The sequence below is a fragment of the Equus quagga genome, chromosome 11 (genome assembly GCF_021613505.1).
Source record: "Equus quagga isolate Etosha38 chromosome 11, UCLA_HA_Equagga_1.0, whole genome shotgun sequence".
NCBI lineage: Eukaryota > Metazoa > Chordata > Mammalia > Perissodactyla > Equidae > Equus > Equus quagga.
The window spans coordinates 115254155-115272030 of record NC_060277.1 but is presented as its reverse complement, the minus strand read 5'-3'; the positions used below and the strand labels follow the sequence as shown (position 1 = coordinate 115272030).

Genomic DNA, 17876 nt, shown 5'->3' with positions numbered 1-17876 from the left:
GACCTTTCGTGTCTGAAAATGGCTTTATTCCACCCTCCCTCCTCAATGACACTCAGGCAAAATTAGAAAATTCTACAACAAATGATTTTCCTACAGTATTTCAAAGACACTGCTTGGTGGCCTTCCCGGTGGTGCTACCAGGAGCCCGAGGCCTTTGTGTGGGCCTGCAGTCGCATGCGGAACCGTCCCCTGGTCCCCAGCTCCTAGCAAAGCCACTGGACGAGGCCCATCAATCTGGAAACGCACACCCTCCAGTTCTGGGGCTGTTTTCCACTGTAGTTTCACCCATGTCCTTCCCTGTCGCTGTTCTCTCTCCAGAGACAAGCAAGCGGGAGCCAGCTGCCTGGGCCGCCCATGTCCACCGCTCTCTGTTCTGTCCTCGAGCTGGGCCGCCTGGCTCTGTGGCTCCTCGTCCCGCCAAGGACATGCGGCTTCTCTCCACGCCTCAGCCAGGATGGGAGGGGCCCTGCACCCCCCATCCAAGTGTCAGCCCCCAGGCCTCAGGTGGCCCCAACACTCTCAGACATCTGCCACCACCACAAGAAGAACGTGCCCAGGTAGGCCACAGACCAGCCAGACCTGCCGATCCTCAGGCACGAGAGCAGGAGGGCAGATCCGTGGGGAGCCACCCCAGATGCACGAGCGTTCTGTCTCATGCGCCCAGGGTCGTGGCATCTGATCCGCAGCTGCCACAGCAGATGCCTGTCCACCGCACCTTTCCTGTCGGCTTCCACAGGCTCCTCTCTACCTCCGAACACTCCCTCCTCACACCCGGCTCTTGTCCCACAGCCTCTCAGTGCTCTGAGCACAGGACCAAATGCCGTCACTCCACCAACTGTTGCTGTCTGCACCAGCCTCTCCCGTCGGAGGCTCGCTCGGACACCTGGGCACACTCGGCTGTGGGCTCGCATCTACAGCGGGGCTCTGTCACTGCAGCCAGCTCTCAGTACCCAGGTGGCGATCTTGGGAGCCACGATGGGGGCTCACACTCACCTAAGCCCCTCATCCTCAGGACACCACTCACAGCCTCAACGGCACGGGCACCTCGAGTCCAGAGAGCCCCAAGGCTCACTCTCCCAAGAGAACCACCACAAGCACCAGCAGCATGGGGCAGGATGAAATCTAGGATGCCACGGCTTATATCCCATCCAGCCCCTTCCCCCACAACCCTGCCCTCCATCACCCTCCCACCCTCCTCCTGGTGCTGCCTTGCCTTGGCTCCCACTCTCTCCGTCCTCTAGACTGCGTCTTCGTGAAGTCCTTTACTGTCATTTTAGTTGCCTTTGGGGAAGGAGAAGAATTGCATGCTGTGTGCCATGTGTTCCTCCTGCTCCTTATTTCTGCCTCAGGGTCTTCGCACTTGCTGTCCCCTTCCCAGATCCTGGGGCAGCTGGCTCCTCTGAGACCTCAGCTACCACCCAGAATATGTTGCCCCACCACCTCCCAAGGCGTCTTCCCTTCTTTGTGAAATCTTTTTACAGCTCTGTACACCTGCCCGTTAGCGCCACCCTCCACTGAAAACATCACCTGAGAGAGCAGCACCCGGCTCCCTGCGGCAGCCCCAGCCCAGCCAGTGCTGAATAAACAAAAGAACAAAAGAAAACAGACAGAGACTCCATCATCGCAGCAGCGCAGGGTGGCAGCTAAGAAGGCGGGGCTGGTGTCCCAGGCCCGGGGCTTGCAGACTCCTCTCGACCTCGGGGTCTCCGCTCTTTCTTCTGAAAATGGGACAGCAGCCCGGCCTCACCCAGCTGACGGGCCAGACGCAGGTGCCAAGAGCAACATGGGGAGGCAGGGGCCCAGGTGCTCATTCCAGGGGCGCTACTGAGACCACCTCAGTGAGGGTCACAGTTCTCTCAGGGGAGCGTCCAGCGGGAAGCAGAGGCTGGCAGGAGGGGAAGCAGCCCTGGCCGCCCGGCCCGGGCTCGTGGGAGCCGGGAGGTACACCCTGTCTCAGCACGGCAGGCCCCACAGCCACACTGCAGAAAGGACTGGGAATGTGGGGACGCCAGCACATGAAAGACGGGGCAAGGAGCCCCATCAGGGTGGCTCGGCTGGGGAGCAGGGGTCTGGCTGCTGGGAGAACAGGGACAGTGGGCGCCCGGTCAAATCAGAGCGGGCCCGGCCCAGAGTCCCTCTCTTCCGCACAGACAAACCACGCGGGGCGAGCCCCTATTCTCAGTATTTGTGACATATCAACTCATTTCATCCTCACATCTCCCTCAGGAGGCCCAGAGAGGTCAAGCAACTTGCCTACAGCCACACAGCAACCACTACATCCTCACATAACCCCTTCCATTCTGTTGGCTGAGACCTTTAAAAGTGGACAGACTTCCATCCCACAATGAAAGACCAAAACTTAAAGAGCTACCATTTTGACGCATTCAAGAGTAAAGTTTAAACCATTAATCACCAATAAAAACTGATAATTATCGTTAAGAAGATTTTCTTTTTAAACACAACCCATTTTCATAATAAGGGAGTTTGACAGATAAAGTATTTCTCAGCTGAGGAGCCCAGCACCTCACTTCTCTCCTCACTGCTCACCAAGCCCTCGGGGGCCTCTCAGGTGCCCCACAAGGACAGAAATACCTGCTCTTCCATGACTGTGAGGCCCGGCCGTCACACCAGGAAACCCAGTAAGAAAGCCGATCAGCAGATGTTGGTACAGCTGATGAACGGGCAGCCCCCTCATCTCAAAACAGCCCTCCTACCAGGAACACAGAGCCCCCACAGGCACAGCCCCCAGCCAAAGCAGAGCTTAGGGCTGTGGCCCTGAACCAGCCCTCCTGACCATGGCGGCACCGGCACCACCGATGGGAGCAGAGCCCGGAACCTGCTCACTGACGCTCACCTGGTCTGTGCAAAATGGCTGAGAAGCTCCCAGAGTGTCTGGCCTGAACAGAAAGTCCCCTGCAACCGAGAGCCATCATCCAGCTGCAGAGCAATGCGAACCTAAGGGGTGAGAGGGGAGCCGTGTTAGGAAGAAAAGCAACTGTCCCATGCTGGCCTCAGGCCTGACCTCAAGGCACAGGGGCAAGCACACGCCCTTCCTTCACGGCTCCCAGGACCCCGTGGGCGCGTGGGAAACCAACTCCTGCGGGTAAGCACAGCCCCTCGGCACACTGTGCGCACGTGTTTGTTGTGTTTTAAGCTGCCAAATCTGGGGATAACTTGTTATGCAACAGTAGATAATTAATATACTGTGTTTTCTGAATTTTTTTCCACAAATGAGCACACTGCTCTTATAAGTGCATTTTTAATAATTACGTCTCTAAATAGGGTCACAAGTTTACAACCCAAAATGGGGGAAACTGCCCTCTGGTTCCTTTGCCGAGTGACAGACACAGCAGGGCATGTGTGCACAGAGCCCCAGAGGGAGCACATGTCGCACGCCCACGAGGGCCGCACTCAGCCCCACCTGCCCTGGCCCAGCTTGATGCTCTAAGTCGTGGCTAGTCCTGCACTCTTACAGTGAATCCAGTAACAAACAAAGCAGGGGCTGCTCCGTGTGAACGCGCGACGGAGGCTCCCGATCGTCCCGCAGCCCCAAGGAACCCCCAAGAAAGTCGGCCTCCCTTCCACGTGAAAGTTTGAGAACCACAGTCGTCATGGAAAAGAAGAAGTGTCGGGGGCAGTGCCAGCCGCCTGACTCCCGGTGGGCCCTGGAGGGCTCACTGACGTCCCCAGGACCCAAACCCCCTCTTCTCTCCACAGGGATGAGAACCGCCCTCCTTGCAGTGTCGGGCGAACACCACACCCACAAACGACTGGCGGGGGCTCACAGGAGTGGGCGCCATCCCCGTGGTCTTGCTTCCGTCCACCGTAACCCCACTGTCGTGTGCTCATTTCTAGAAGCTGAAAGTTCCTGATGGGGAAGGCAGCAAGCCATGGTGAGAAGACTTGGGCTGTGGTCCCGGCAAGACCTGCGGGTGGTGGCCTGGGGCAAATCCTGAGAGCCGAGTTCATCCCAGAACTGAGGCCACACTGGCCGCCTCCCAGAGTTCTGTAGGCTCCAAGATTTTTGGCAGTTTTATGACCAGAAACATCAGGCCGTGAATCACGAGGCTTGGTGAATGCTGCTGACACGCCAGGATGGACACAGCACAATTAACCATCCCCCAAAATAAGTTCAGCACAAAGAACGGAAGGTCTTATTTCCAACCATCAGCTATCGAAGCAGAAGAGTGGCTCTGACCTGACCCAGGGAAGGCAAGAGGAGTCCGAGGACTCACGCCTCACTGTGCACCCCCTCTAAAGCAGCCCCGCTCCCCAACCACGGCTGCAGGCCATCCCCATCTGCTTGGCCTGCTGAAGCATCCTGCCATCCAAACAGCCTGAATGAAAGAACCAGAAACAGCAGTGCTGCCAGCCTGCCAGCCTCTCCCTGACAGCCACCTACCATATTCTCGGGCCCCTCGCGGCTCCGGGAGATGGGCACCATCTCCAGCTTGGCATTATTGGGCAGATTGGCAAATCTCCACTGGAGAGTGAGGTCAAGCACGTTCCTCTGAAACCTGCAAAATAGACCGAGGCCCATGGGCTGCCCCACAGATCCTAACAGCCCAGCTCCCACCCGGCTCCTGGCACGGCCTTGCTGGGAATGGGGTACACGCCACGGGATGTCCTCGGCTGGGCAGCAATTCTCCAGCCAGTGCCCCCAAGGCCACAGGAACAGAGAGCCGCAGCCTGCAAGCCTGCAGGGGCAGGAGTGGGTCCTGACTACAAGGTCTTCCAGGGGAGAGACAAAGCAAGTGCTGACACAGTTTGAGCATACAAGGGCAGGGCAGGAAGGAAGAAAACAGAAACCTGTTACCCTCTGGGGCAAACCAAGGAGTGGCTCCTTGATACCGTGAAGCAGTAACCATCCTGAGTGCAGACTTAGAAAATAAAAGTACACACAGGAACGACTAAGGGCGTGTGTCTCACTCTGCTCGGAAAAGGTCTGAGAGAACGATGCCCCATCCTCACCAACCAGAGCTGCGCCCATGACCGTCCGGCCCCCACAGCCCCTCTCCCTGTACTGCCAGCCACGACCAAAATGACCAGCTCCTATCACTCCTGCTTCCTGCCATCCTTTGAAGCAGGGCCACGATCCCAAAGACAAGCAAGAGAAGGCAAAGGTTCTAGAGAAACACAAATGAAACCACCTGGCCTAAAGTCCCCATGGAGAGCCAGGCTCTGACAGCGGCCAGGATTTAGGGAAAGAGGGCTAAGATTGCCATTCCCGCTTGCAAAGCCAGGTCCTCCAACCTTGGAGCAGCCAAGTGTCCTCTCTACCTGTGTCCTGCAGGTACTGACCGCTGCACAGGGACCTGGCAGCTTTGAGTCTCCCAATCGGTCAGGAAGAGACCTGTGTGGGCCCTCAGACAACAGGGTGGGCCTGTGGCCCCCTCTGATGCCCATGCACAGAGCTCCCGGGTCCAAGGGGGCATAGTTTCTCAGAAGGACTGGGGGGAATGAAGAGACCTGATGGGTCAGGAGAGGAAATAACCAAGGGCAGGAGGAGAGGGCACGGAGAGAACCCCCATGACCTCCGAGATGCCAGCTGCTCTTTATCAGCAGCCTGCCCTCCCAGAAGTCATGGCCAGGGTCATGGTCAGCACGCCTCACAAACAAAAAACTCAGACAAGAAGTGTCAACAGGTAGCCCAGACCACCCAAAGGCAGAGCTGGGACCACAACGCGCAGGTCCTGACGTCCAGCTCGGATCACACATTGGCTGTGGACCGACAAGGAGTCAGACACCTACTCCTGAGAAGAGAAGAGAGAAGAGGGCGGCCAGGACTCAGAGCTCGCGTGCGGGCAGGGAGAGTGGTGGCCAGGCAGCCCCGGAGCCTGCCTGACCCTGGGCCCTCTCCTCCCAACCGCTCTGGCTTCCAGGAACTCTACAGGAACAAGAATCACCACTGTTAACCCAACAGATCGTTCGGGTCTGACAAAAGCTCCTGCCCGCAGCTACTGAAAACACCACGACTGTGCAGCTTGATTTCAGAGGAGACAGGCGGCAGCCAGGAGGAATCACTAGATGGAATAGCAGAATTTACTCAGGCTGCTCCAAAGTCAGACTCTGAGCTGACTTTCAACAAAAGTTTAAGAAAAACTATAGAGGTGGAGAGAGAACATGTGTGCGGTTTGAATACACACAAAGTGGTCACCTGACTGCATGAGTGCCAGGACACGTTAGAAACAATGGTTTTCTGATCGTGGACAGTTTATAAAGCCCAGGGCGTTCGGAAGACCTGAGAAAGAAGCAATTTTGATACCCATCTTCAATGCTAGCTGGAAACTGCCTTACAACAACTTCAATGTCTAGTGCAAGACAGGACGGCAGATCTAAGGTGAACCCAAGAGCAGGTGGGCTGGCAGCCAGCCCCAGAGATGAAGGGAAGGTGTCACCACACTCCAGAAGGGCAGCACTTTTTAAACAAAGTACACTAGGCAGATAAAAGGGAGACAGCAGAAAAATCGATACTGTGTTGCAAAAGCTCCAACATTCTAACTTGCTCCAATCAGACACAACGCCAAGGTTTCAGGCAGGTTAACGGAGAACCAAGAGATGGCACACAGCTCTGTGAGAGGATGCCAGGGGACAGCCCTGCACAGAGTACAGGCCCTGGGATTCTCACTGGTCGCGTGGGAGTGGAGGACGCGGCATAAGGGAAGGGCATCTCCGCTCAGAAGGTTCCCTGCGGAGCCCCACAGACAAGGCAGCGTGAGCAAGGCCCAAAGAACAGGCTCCCCCGCCATGGGCTCCTCTCTGGCCCCAATGTGAGGACAGCCATACTATGAAGACACACCACTAAGGCAAAAAGCTCCTCATGTGGGACAGAAACCCACACCCCACCAAGGTGGGTTCTGACTCCTCTATCGTTTTGGACTCCCTGAGAACCTGGTGAAAGCCCTGTCTTTGGAAAAATGCCCCCACACAGACACCTGCATGCAATTCCAGAGGCTGTGAGGTCACCAGGACCCACCCACAGTTTGCTGGTTTCCTCTCGTTTCTCCACGACCACTTGCTCTTGCCCACAAAGCCCCATCAGGAACTTACACTACCAAATGCACAAAAACCCTCTGCAGTGGCCCCTAAAAGATACATCCACATCCCAACCCCCAGCACTCATGAATAAGATCTTATTTGGACACAGGGACTTTGCAGACGTAACTGAGTTAAGGATCTCGAGATGCTGTCACTCTGTATTAAGGTGGGCCCTAAATTCAATGACAAGTGTTATGAGAGATAGAAGAGAAAAAGACACACAACACTCAAGAAGGCCACGTGAAGATGGAGGCAGAGTGTGGAGTGGCAGGCACAAGCCAAGGAACGCCTGGAGCCCCCAGGAGCTGGAAGAGGCAGGAAGGATCTTCTCTCAGTGCCCTGGAGGGAATGTAACCCTGCCCACACCTTGATTTTGGGCTTCTGGCCTCCAGAACTGTGAGAGAATAAACTTCTATTGGCTTAAGCCCCTGAGCGGGGGCCTGGGTGGGTGGAGATGGACTCGGACCCCACAGCCCAATTAGAGCAAACTCACTTCAGATCGTATTCGCTGGGGTTGAAGTCCTGCCGCCGGCATGTGTCCTCCAGAACCTAAGGGTGAGATCAGAGGACGGTAAGCCACTGGGTCTGGCCTCGTCCTTGGCTGGCAGGCTCAGTGACTCTGAGGCAGCCGAGGAGAGTCTATCCCTTCCTGGAGAGCCAGTTGGCTCTGAGGAACAAAGCCTAGCCACATGATGGACAATCCACTCAACAGCTCCATGTGCCTCACCCACAAATCCTGTTCACTCTCCCCAGCCTCACTGGGCCCCCCCGTGTCACCCCAGCTCTGTGGGACAGCCCATCACCACAGACATCTTCCTACACGCTGGGGGCCCGCCCCTCCCCACTCACAGAGAATAAAGTTCAGACTTGGACCCCACTTTCCGCAGTGCTTCACCCTCCTCTCCGCAAGCCGGCTCCACAGAGAGCCAGCTCAAGTGGGTCCTGGGACTGGCCGGGGAGCTCCCCGCTTCTGTGTCCTGCAGGCACACCGAGTCACTATTCTTCGGCTCGGCCTCCCTGGGGGCTCCTCCCCGCAGACCTCGAATGCGCCCTGTCCCCTACACAGCAGGGCCCAAGAAGCATTTTTAATGCCATAGATTCGAGGTCAACCAGCTGCCCCGGTGAAAGTGCAGCGAGTGACTCAGCAAACGAGTTCCTAGGCACAAAGGCCCGCAGACCCAGCCACAGTCGAGGCCGGGCTGGGAGGACGCCCGGGGATGGGCACACTGGCCGGGGGCGCGCGGAGGCCGGCTCGGGCGCGCCATGGACCCGCAAGGGGGGCCAGGAGGTGCCGACCCTTGCCAACCAGCCCCGCGCCGTGCTGGGACCCCCCCCCCGCCCCCACGGGAGCCCCGACCCCGCAAGGAAGTGGGCGGGCCAGGAGCGCCAGGAGCCCGCACATTGGGCGCCGAAGGCCCCGCCCCCGAAGGCCCCGCCCCGCGGCCCTCGGAGCCAACCGCAAGAGCGGGCCCGGCGCCGCGTCCCCGTCGCTCGCCCGCCGCCCGCCACCCGCCGCCCACCCGCGGCCGCACCTGCAGCAGCACGGTGCTCGGCGTCACCTTCACTGTGTGGCGCCGACCGTTCGGGGCCAGCACCGACACCGCGGAGCCCCCACCGCCTGCCGGGGCCGCCATCTTCCGCCCACGTGACCCGCCGGCGCCGGCCCGGCGTCAAACAACTTTATTGGCAACAGCCGGGACACACAGCCACGCGGCCGCAGGGGTGGAGCCTAAAGGGCCGGGCTAGTGCCCCGGGCCCGCCCCCGGCGCCCAGGCCACGCCCCCGGGCCCCTTCCCCTGAGCGCGTGCCGGCTGCGGGGTCTGGCGCGCGGTTGTCCCAACTGGCGCCACGTGGCCCCAGGTCCCGGCCGGCTGTCAGCGCCCGCGCCGCCGCGTTGAACCGACGGCCGGGTGAGAAGCCCATGCGGGCTGGAAGGGCGCCAAGGCCTGGGCTCCCTCCCCCCGCCCGGCCGCTGCGCCCCGGCCTGTCCTGGGTCCTGCTCATCCTGCGCCCCACCTTCCACTCCAGCGCCCGCCCCCCGGTCCCATGTGGTCACCTCTGCCTCCTCGCGCCTCTGCAGAGGCGCCCTCCTGGAGTAAATGCCTGCAGACCCTGTGAGATGGTGTGAAGGTACGGAAGCCGCTAAGGATAAAGGCCGGCCAGAAGCTCCAAACCAGAGAGCGCTGATTCAGTGAAAGTCTGAGATGAGCTGATCTCAATCTACCAGCAGCTAAACCCTGCAATAGGACTTTTCCCAGATTCCAGCCCACTGGCGCATAACAGAAGTCTGGAAGGTCAGAGAGGAGGGGCATGTGGGATCCTACCATCCCTCCTGTGGGGGTGCTGCCATGCTTTCCTCTATCTGGCACCTCCATCTCACAGGCATCCACATCCTGTCAAACACAGACAGCTGCGCGTGTGGGGGGGAACACTGGGGAAAGCCTGAGGGAGCTGCAGCTCCAGGGATGCCCCTCACACTCTCGCATCTCCGTCCTGCCCACCAGTCCAAGCTCTGCCACCTTAGAGCTTCACTAAGCCACACACACCACCTGGTCACCATCAGTCAGCACCCTCCCCTAAGGCCAGGGAGCATCACAAGATGGCTGAGATTGCGGATGGGGGCACTCAGGAAGTCATCTGATCAAGCCCCTTTACCGGCCATGATCAGGTCTGCGCTGGTTCAGAAACGATGCTTGCTGACCTGCCCCCTCCTTGTCCTCACCTTGTCCTGGCCACTCCTGCTTGTTCAAGTGGGTCTCACTGCCCGCATGTGGCTTGGCACGTGGGGCCTTAGAGCAGACACCTTTGGGGCATTCCTGAGGGCCACTGCCTGGTCAAGCACTCCCCACCACAGCCCTCATCCCATCCGGACCTCATGCAAAGCTCTGTGGCAGCCAGGCCTCCTGAACCCAAGTTGCCCCCAGCCTGGCTTCTTCAGCCTGTCAGCCTGCAGGGGTTTCCTCAGAGCCTCATCTGCACTGGCACAGGCCTTTCGTGCCTGATCGCTTGTTTATTGGTTGTCTCTCCCCAGGGGCAGGCCCATCTGTCTGGCCCTCTACAGGGTGCGTGCTCAGCAAACATCTGTCAGAGAGTTGACTGTTGATGGGGGGGCAAACAAACACATGGTCCCCCCAGTCATGCCTTCCCCTCCTGCTGCAGTTCTCATCCGGGTGGAGGTGGGGCGCCCCAGCAGTGGGAGGTGGGAGAGGCGAGGCAGACCCACTTCCCCTTGGTGGCGTGGCTGGGTCGAACCTGGTGAAGACCAGGCAGGACAGACAGAGACCCTGTGAGGCACCCATGAAAATGAGAAAGCCCCAGAGACGACACTGGATGCTGTGTGGGGCCCTGGGGGTACCCCTGGCCACGCAGCTCGACAAGCCTCAAGGGCAAGAAACGCCCAGAAGTGGCTCCCCCTTGGGCACAGCCGAAACTTCAGGTGGCTGGACACGCCAGCTCCCTGCCACTGCAGGAAGCACCCTCCCGTGCCCTGTGGCAAGTCTGCACACTCAGGTCACTCAGATTAGAACCCGCCCATCAGGCCCCTGCGTTTGCTCTGTTGGGAGGCTGCTTCCCTGTGCGTCCTCACTGCAACTTGGCACCTTCGCTCAGGGCCCTATCACAGGCTGTTCAGGCACAGCTTTGAATGCCCAGATTCCAGGACATGCTCACAACAGAGGCCACGGTGATGACCGTGGGGTCAAAGGTCATGTTTGGGAGGTTTGCAAGGTGACGGACAGAAGGGAATCTGTACTTAGTGCTCTTGTAGCTGTGCCTCTTTTTGCAGCTCGTATTTTTCTTTCCAAATTTGCTATCTTAAAAAATGACAGATGGGTACATTAATGTTTATAGCAGCTTTATTTGTGATAACCAAAAACTGGAATGAGCCCAGATGTCCTTTTACAAGTGAGCGGTTAGACACACTGCCGTCCATCCATACGTGGAACACCACTCAGCAAGCAAAAGGAATGAACCACTGCAGCCACCTGGTTGAGTCTCCAGGGAAGTGGCTGAGTGAGAAAGCCAGTCTCTGAAGGCTACAGACTGTGTGACCCCATTTATATGGCATTCTGGAAATGACTGCATTTTAGAAGTGGAGGACAAATTAAGGGTTGGCAGACATCAGGGGCGGTGGGATTGGGGGAAGGAGTGAAGCAGGTGTGGTTATAGAAGGGTAGCACCAGGGACCCAAGTGGAGATGGAGCTGTTCAGTCCCTTGACACACCAACCGGTATACAACGTGGTCCACACACAGCTGAGGGCGAGTGAAACTGGGTTTCACTCAGTTTCACTCAGAGGACAGGTGCGTTGTGTTCACGTCACTCTCCCGGCTGTGATATTGTGCTATAGTTTTACCAAGTGTTATCATTGTGGGAAAGTGGGCAAAGTACACAAGGGGTCGCTCTGTATTATTTCTTAGAATTGCATGTGACTCTATAATTATGTCAATAAAAATTTCAATTAAACAATGGCAAATCTACAAACAAGCTGAAAATGTAATACAATAAACTACTACTTTTTAATCCTCTCTATACCTTCACCTAGGTGCACCAACTGTTAACATCTCCTATTCGCCTTCTCTCTCTGCATTTAGACTTGCATATGTATTTATATTGGAAAGTAAGTTTCAATATCCAGGTGCTTGCCCTCCAAATAGTTCAGCAGCATCTCCTAAGAACCAGGACCTTCTCCTACTTAATCATATCTGACACTGCACCCAGCAACCATACAGTCATGGGTACAATGATGGCGTAATACATAGTCCACTTTGGAATTTCCTTTGTCCTAAGATGGTCCAATTGTCACATTGCATTTGGTTGTTGCATCTGTTTACAATCCTTTAATCTACAACAGTCCATCCATCTTTTGATTTATTTAATTTTTATGACCCTTGCATTTTTGAGCAACCCAGATCCATTTTCTTTAGAATGTTTCACAGTCTGGATCTGCCTGATCCTTTCCTGGGGTTAAATGTTTAGGGCGATGAGGCAGCGTACATGACAGCCCCTCAGGAGATCCAGGACATCAGTTTGGCCCATTTGTGGGGATGTGAAGCCTGAACACTTGGTCAAGGTGGCTCTTCCAGATTCCTCCATGATCAAGGTCCCTTGAAGAGGGAATAAGCCGTGCACAGATAATTCTTTGAGACCATAAATATGATTTTTTTTTTCCCAATAACCTACCCAACAGTTTTAGCATCAATTGATGGTCCTTGCCTGAATCCATCATTACATTTATGGTTGCAAAATCATGACTTTCCAATTTGATCATTCCCTCCACATTTAATAGACATTTGTTTGGTCAATAAATGCTTCCTCTCCTTTAAAATAAATTCTTGAATATTAATATGAATTCATAGATTTTTTTTTTCGGTCAATTATTCTTTTTGATGCTCAAATTGATCCAAATTTGGCCAGTGAGACCCCTTCAAGCTGGCTCCCGTGCTCCTTTTTTGGCAGACGGGGGAAGTTTTATTTTTATATTATTTCAAACTTAGAAGAAAGTTGCCAGAACAGTACAAGGAACTCCTGTATATCTCTTTTAGACTCAGCAGTTGTTTACACGTTGCCACATTTGCTTTATCATCTCTCTCGCTCTCTAAATATATAAAAAATTTTCTGAACCATTTGAGAATAAGCTGGAGACATTATGCACCTTTGCCATCAAATGCTTCAGTGCGCATATCCTAAGAGCAAGGCCGTTCTCTTGTATTACCACTCAACTGTTACACAACATTGGGGAACCTAACGTTGATACTGTCCTCTGAGCTAATCTACGTCACCCATCTCAGTGACACCTTTCCTTCTCCTTTTGACAGGTTTCCACTCTTCTCTAAGCGCTTCCTCACTTCTGCCCCTCAAGACGTCCTAGTCTTGCCCAGGACGGTCCTCGCCCCAGCCCTGAATCCGCCATTTCTTGAGGAAGCCCTAGTCCCTTTTAGAGGAGAATTGGATTTAGAAACCAAACCCCGCTCCAAACTCCCACTCCAAACCACATCTCAGGCTCCTTCCTCGTCTTCCCTCATTCCATATTTGTATTTGGTTGAGTAGTACAAAATTGCCAATATTGAAGCATTTTCCATCTACAAAAAATGGCAAATCTACGTGGTTCAACTGAATATCCCTTTCTCCACAGTGAGAACGCTTGTTTTCAGTAACATTAATATGTTTATTAATTTTCTGTGTTCCAAAATTCCCTCCAAACAGCTTCAAAATTACAACGGCAATCCGGCTACTAACCACAGGCCTACGAAGGAAATTTCAAGATCTCTGTGTAGTTATTTTTGTCTTCAGAATATATCCCACTAAAAAACACAGAGTGTTGTGTTAAAAAGTTATTTGAATTCATTCTTTTTTCCTGTGTGGTTACATTAATTTGATACACAGGTTCATTCATTTCTGAGCAGTTAGGTTCACTTTTACTGAATTTTAAGGTCTTTTCATCCTTTTTGATCTAATATTATATTTCAGTTATGCAAAATATTTATTTGATTCAAAAGTTATAAGTATAAAATATGACAGTCAGAAAAGCCTCACTCCCTCCCCATCCATTCCCACTGACCCCCATAGAACCATCTTCTTTCCATTCTGGGGTAGCCTTCCCGCATTTCTTTTTGCAAAGATGAGCAAATGCATGTGTCAGGATGCTCAGGGGGCAGATGTGGATTCTTCCCCTCCTTCCTTCTTACACAACAGGTGACTCAGACCATACCCTCATTTTTGCCTTTCACTGCAGCCCACCTGACCTGGCTCTGAGACCACCTCTAACTCTACTCCCCTCCTCAGCACAGTACCTGCAGAGCAAAAGTGTCCCTGGTTGGACCTTGTGTAGGATGTCACAATGTCCAGGCAGCCTACGGAGTGGTCAGGGCAGGAGGTCCAGGCTCCCCTACCTGCACCTAATGGAGCTTTGACCGCTCCTGGCTGCCTGGGTCTCAGTTCTTCATCTGTAAAACTAGAGCGGCAACAGTGCCGACTTCCCAGGGAGGTGGAGGCCCCATGCAGGTGAGCCCTACAGAACATCACAGGTATCAATTCCCCCCAGTAGGCTGTGGGAAGGCCTGAGCATGGCCAGAAAAACAGGATAGGGTCCTTGCTCCAGGCTTCACGGGATCCCCTTGGGGCTGGCCCCTGCTGACCTGAATGCTGGGGGGGGGGGGGGGGGGTATAGGGGTTATTTTCCTGGGCATCGTTAATGGGATCAAGGCTGTATTTTCTAAAGAAACCATGCCCTAACCCGTGTTTCTATTAGGACTTCAGGTCATATGTAACAGGTAAAAACCCTCCAGCTGGCCTGATAACTGACACTCCTCTTACCTCAACTCCTTGGGAAAAGGCTCATTCACACAGCAAGTTGCTTTTGAGGGCCCACTCTGTGCTGGGCCCTAGGGAGAGGCATAGCCCCTGCCCCATGCTGTACTTATAATCCTGTCAAATGCATTTAAAATATGCGTATATAAATATATATAATTGTGGTAAAATTGTATGTTCAATTTAACCATCTTAAAATCTACTTTCCAACATGGATCTTTCTGGAGATTATCTGTATTATCAATGAAGCAGTGACTTCCCACCACCAGGGAATAAAATGTAGGCTCTGGTGGCCGCCTGCTGCCCTCCCACGCAGCTTTCCACCACACAGCCTGGTCAGTCCTCCGCACACCCGTTCTCTGGGCCCTGTCTGCCGGCTCAGCCTGCTCCCGAAGACGTTCCTGAGCTCCCTCGTATCGCTCTGCACCGTGCCACCCCCTAGAGGGCCTCCTGCCCCCCCCCCTACCGCCCCCCCCCCCCCCCCCCGCCTGCTTTTCTAGTTTCCTCTACCCTCCTGACATCATGTCACGAAGGTCATTGGGCAGCTGTTTTCCATCATCTGCCCTCTCTCCCCACAGAAGACAAGGCTGCTGTCTAGTCCTGGTGTCCCTGCGCCTGAGACAGGGCTCAGTGAATGAATGCGTGGTCGTCAGGGCCCTTCCGCTGATGCATGGAGCTGCCCCGTGTCTGGTCGAGGTTGGCCAGGCAGATCTGACACCTGGACAGGTAAGAACCTCAGGTCAAACTCACACATGCAAGACAGATCACACTGTTGATTTCATGAAGTGAGTCGAGTTTCTAGGTTGCCACCACACCAGCTGGCAGAATAATTAATGCCCCCAACTCAGGCACTTGCCCAGCACTGAGCATCCTCCTCTGAGAAACATTGCGTGGCTCCCAGGTGCAGGGAGAAGGTGCCTCTGCAGGAAAGTCCTCAGCTTGGTCCCCACCTGCCCTCCTACCAGTCCTGAGAAGCAAATGCAGGGTCTGGAGAAAAAAAAGAGTCTGGAGAAGGCAGAACAGCCACCTTTCGCTCCTCGCCGGCGTCCTCCCTCCAAGGCAGCAGCTACACAGCTGTTCCCAGGATCTGCTTTGAATTAAAAAGTGGCATGGCCCTTTAAGAGAAGCATCCGCCGCCCCCGCGTCCCGCTGCCCCCTTTGATGTCGCTGGCGCTGAAAGGTTCCCAGTGGCAAGATCTGAGGGTTTGTTTCTGCCTCCCTAGAGGCCACGTGCGGATCACAGGGTGGGAGGGAGGGAGGGCGGGCCGAAGGACACATGGCCTGCCGGGCCTCCAGGCCTGCAGCCGCTATTGCAGCGTGCGCTGAGGACCGGCAGGCTGCACAGATGGGGACCAGCAGGCCTGGAGCTCATTAGGGCACTGTGGAGCCAGCAGCTGGGAGACCTAAGGAGGAGCTGTCTCTGGCCCTCCCTGCAGGGCCTGGGGCAGCTTGACCTCCCTGACCGCCCTTCCTTCACCTGCACAGTGAGGAGCACGTGCTGGCACATCGGGGGTGCTCCCATGACACCCCAAGATGCCCCATCTCCACAGATGTGTGGGAAACCCCACCAATCCCCATGCCCTTCCTTCCCCCAGCTTTGGAACGTGGCCATTCCCAGATGGACTATGACACTCCAAAGTTAGCCCAGGTCAAGCTGCAGGCCAGCATCCAGGAGGATCCTTTAACAAGGACCATCCACCAGCCAGGTGAGGTCACGTGGAGCGGGCAGGATGGGGCAGGGGTGCTAAGAGGTGGGCAGGTCCTGCCAAATAACCAGTGGGGTCCAAGATCCCCAGGAGTTGAGCCTGGAGCCACAAAACCCTACACTGGTCCTCTGTTCACCAGCATGGGGGGAGGTCACAGCACAGTGACGAGGAGCATCTAGGACTCAGCCTCCTCCACAGCCCTGGGAGCTCTCACCCTTAAGTGAAGGGGCTCTGACTCCCTTGTGCTCTCAATCCTAGCGCAAGGGCTGGGTCCCTTCCGCCAGGTGACCCCAAGGCTACTCATGCCAGGCTTGCAAACTGCGACTTGATTCCCAGGAGAGGACACCTCCCAGCATCAGGCCTAGGAGCTGTCCATGAAAGGCCTGGACCTGACCCAGGGGCCCCAACTCCACCCTGCCCCGCCCCTGCACCATTCAGCTCCAGGCAAGGACCTAGTTCATCAAGGCCCAGGATATGAGGCCAAGGGGCATTTCTCCTAATGGATAGGGGGCTCTGGGGAAACCAAACTCTGCAATTGCATGGCCTGGCCTTGAGGCCCCTTGGCCAGCTCAGAGCTAGAAATGGGCTCTTGGCTGGCTGGGGTGTAGGACCTCCTCTCACAGCAAGCTGCTGGGGGGAGTGGGGTGGTCTGCCCACTTCCCTGCCCACTTGGGCCTCAGAGGCCAGCAGCTGGTGTGTGGAGCCGCCCAGGTGGCTGGGCGAAGTGGGGCAGCTGAGGCCGGCAGGCACAGCTGGGCCCCAGACAGCAGGCAACAGCTGGAGCACAGAGTGGCCCTCATGCTGTGCATGCCCTGGGCTCAGGACCTTCGGAGGCCCCAGAACGGAGTCAGCCATGTGATGTGGAGCAGTCCTATGTCCAGCGAGGGCACTGGTTCCCAAGCTGCTGGACAGCCTGAGACCCTGAAGGCCAAGCCCTCTGGCCAGGTTATTGGTCTGTCAGATCGGAGCAGGGTCCCAAGTGGGAGTCCCTGCGCCACTGACTGCCCTGCGCCTCTCCTTCCTCCCTCTCCCCCAGCACCCACCAGCCAGCCTGGGCCCTGAGCCTGCCCCAATGCAGGCCTTAGCTCTTGCTTCCTGAAATGTTCTGTCACTTATGCCTGTTTCCCAGGAATTGGGCACATGTCCACGTGTGGATCACAACTCCCATCTGTGCTCATCTGGGATCCCTGGCTCCCTCCTTATCTCTTCCTCCCCAGAGGACCAACCCATGCACCCTCATCCTAGATCTGGGGATGCCCCAGTAAAAAGGTATAGCACCCCTCTATGCTCTCATTTTCCCAGGCTTCCTTGCAGCTGAACACGCACGGGATCTAAGCTCGCCTAGAAACACCTGCCACCCACCTGAATGGGAGCCAGGAAGCTGAGAGGCAAGAACAACGCAGAATCCATCCTGGATGTGGCAAAGGGGAGGGGGCAGAGAAAGGCAGATCCCATGTCCAGCGTCCCTGGTGTCCATGGTCCGTGCGACCACTGCAACAAGGCAATTTGGGACATTGTTCCTGCTCCTTGTCCCCAAGCCTGAGTGTCTGCCCTGCAGAAATTCCACAAGCCCTCTGTGCCCAGGACCTCAGACTCCTTGGTCCCTGAGGGATGGCCAGAATCTACCTGGGGGTAATAACTACCATTGATCATGTGCTCACTGTCCCCTTCACATCCTGCCTCAGTTCATGCTCCCACAGCACTGGGAGGCAGCTACTATTCTCATCCCCACTTTACAGATGAGGAACCTGAGGCTCAGAGACCCAGCTGTGGGCCCAGCAGGGGCAGAGCCAGGCCCCGCACGCAGAAATTGGGAACTCGGCCC

The 17876-nt window shown here is 55.8% G+C and overlaps 1 protein-coding gene across 4 annotated transcripts in view; it reads right to left on the bottom strand.

Annotated features, from left to right (window-relative positions):
• The window catches only part of ASPSCR1 (ASPSCR1 tether for SLC2A4, UBX domain containing), a 30446-nt gene extending 21726 nt beyond the window's left edge, over positions 1-8720 (bottom strand). For 2 of the 4 annotated variants that reach the window (XM_046676929.1, XM_046676930.1), the window contains exons 1-4: positions 8571-8720; positions 7532-7587; positions 4403-4517; positions 2855-2955 (exon numbers count right to left, since the gene is read on the bottom strand). In XM_046676929.1, the coding sequence (XP_046532885.1) occupies positions 2855-2955; positions 4403-4517; positions 7532-7587; positions 8571-8672 (374 nt within the window). In that variant the 5' untranslated portion in view covers positions 8673-8720. Of the gene's footprint in view, positions 1-2854; positions 2956-4402; positions 4518-7531; positions 7588-7887; positions 8376-8570 lie in introns of those variants that run through there. The other 2 variants (XM_046676932.1, XM_046676931.1) reach the window with 2 other exon arrangements.
• Positions 8721-17876: the final 9156 nt, after the last annotated feature.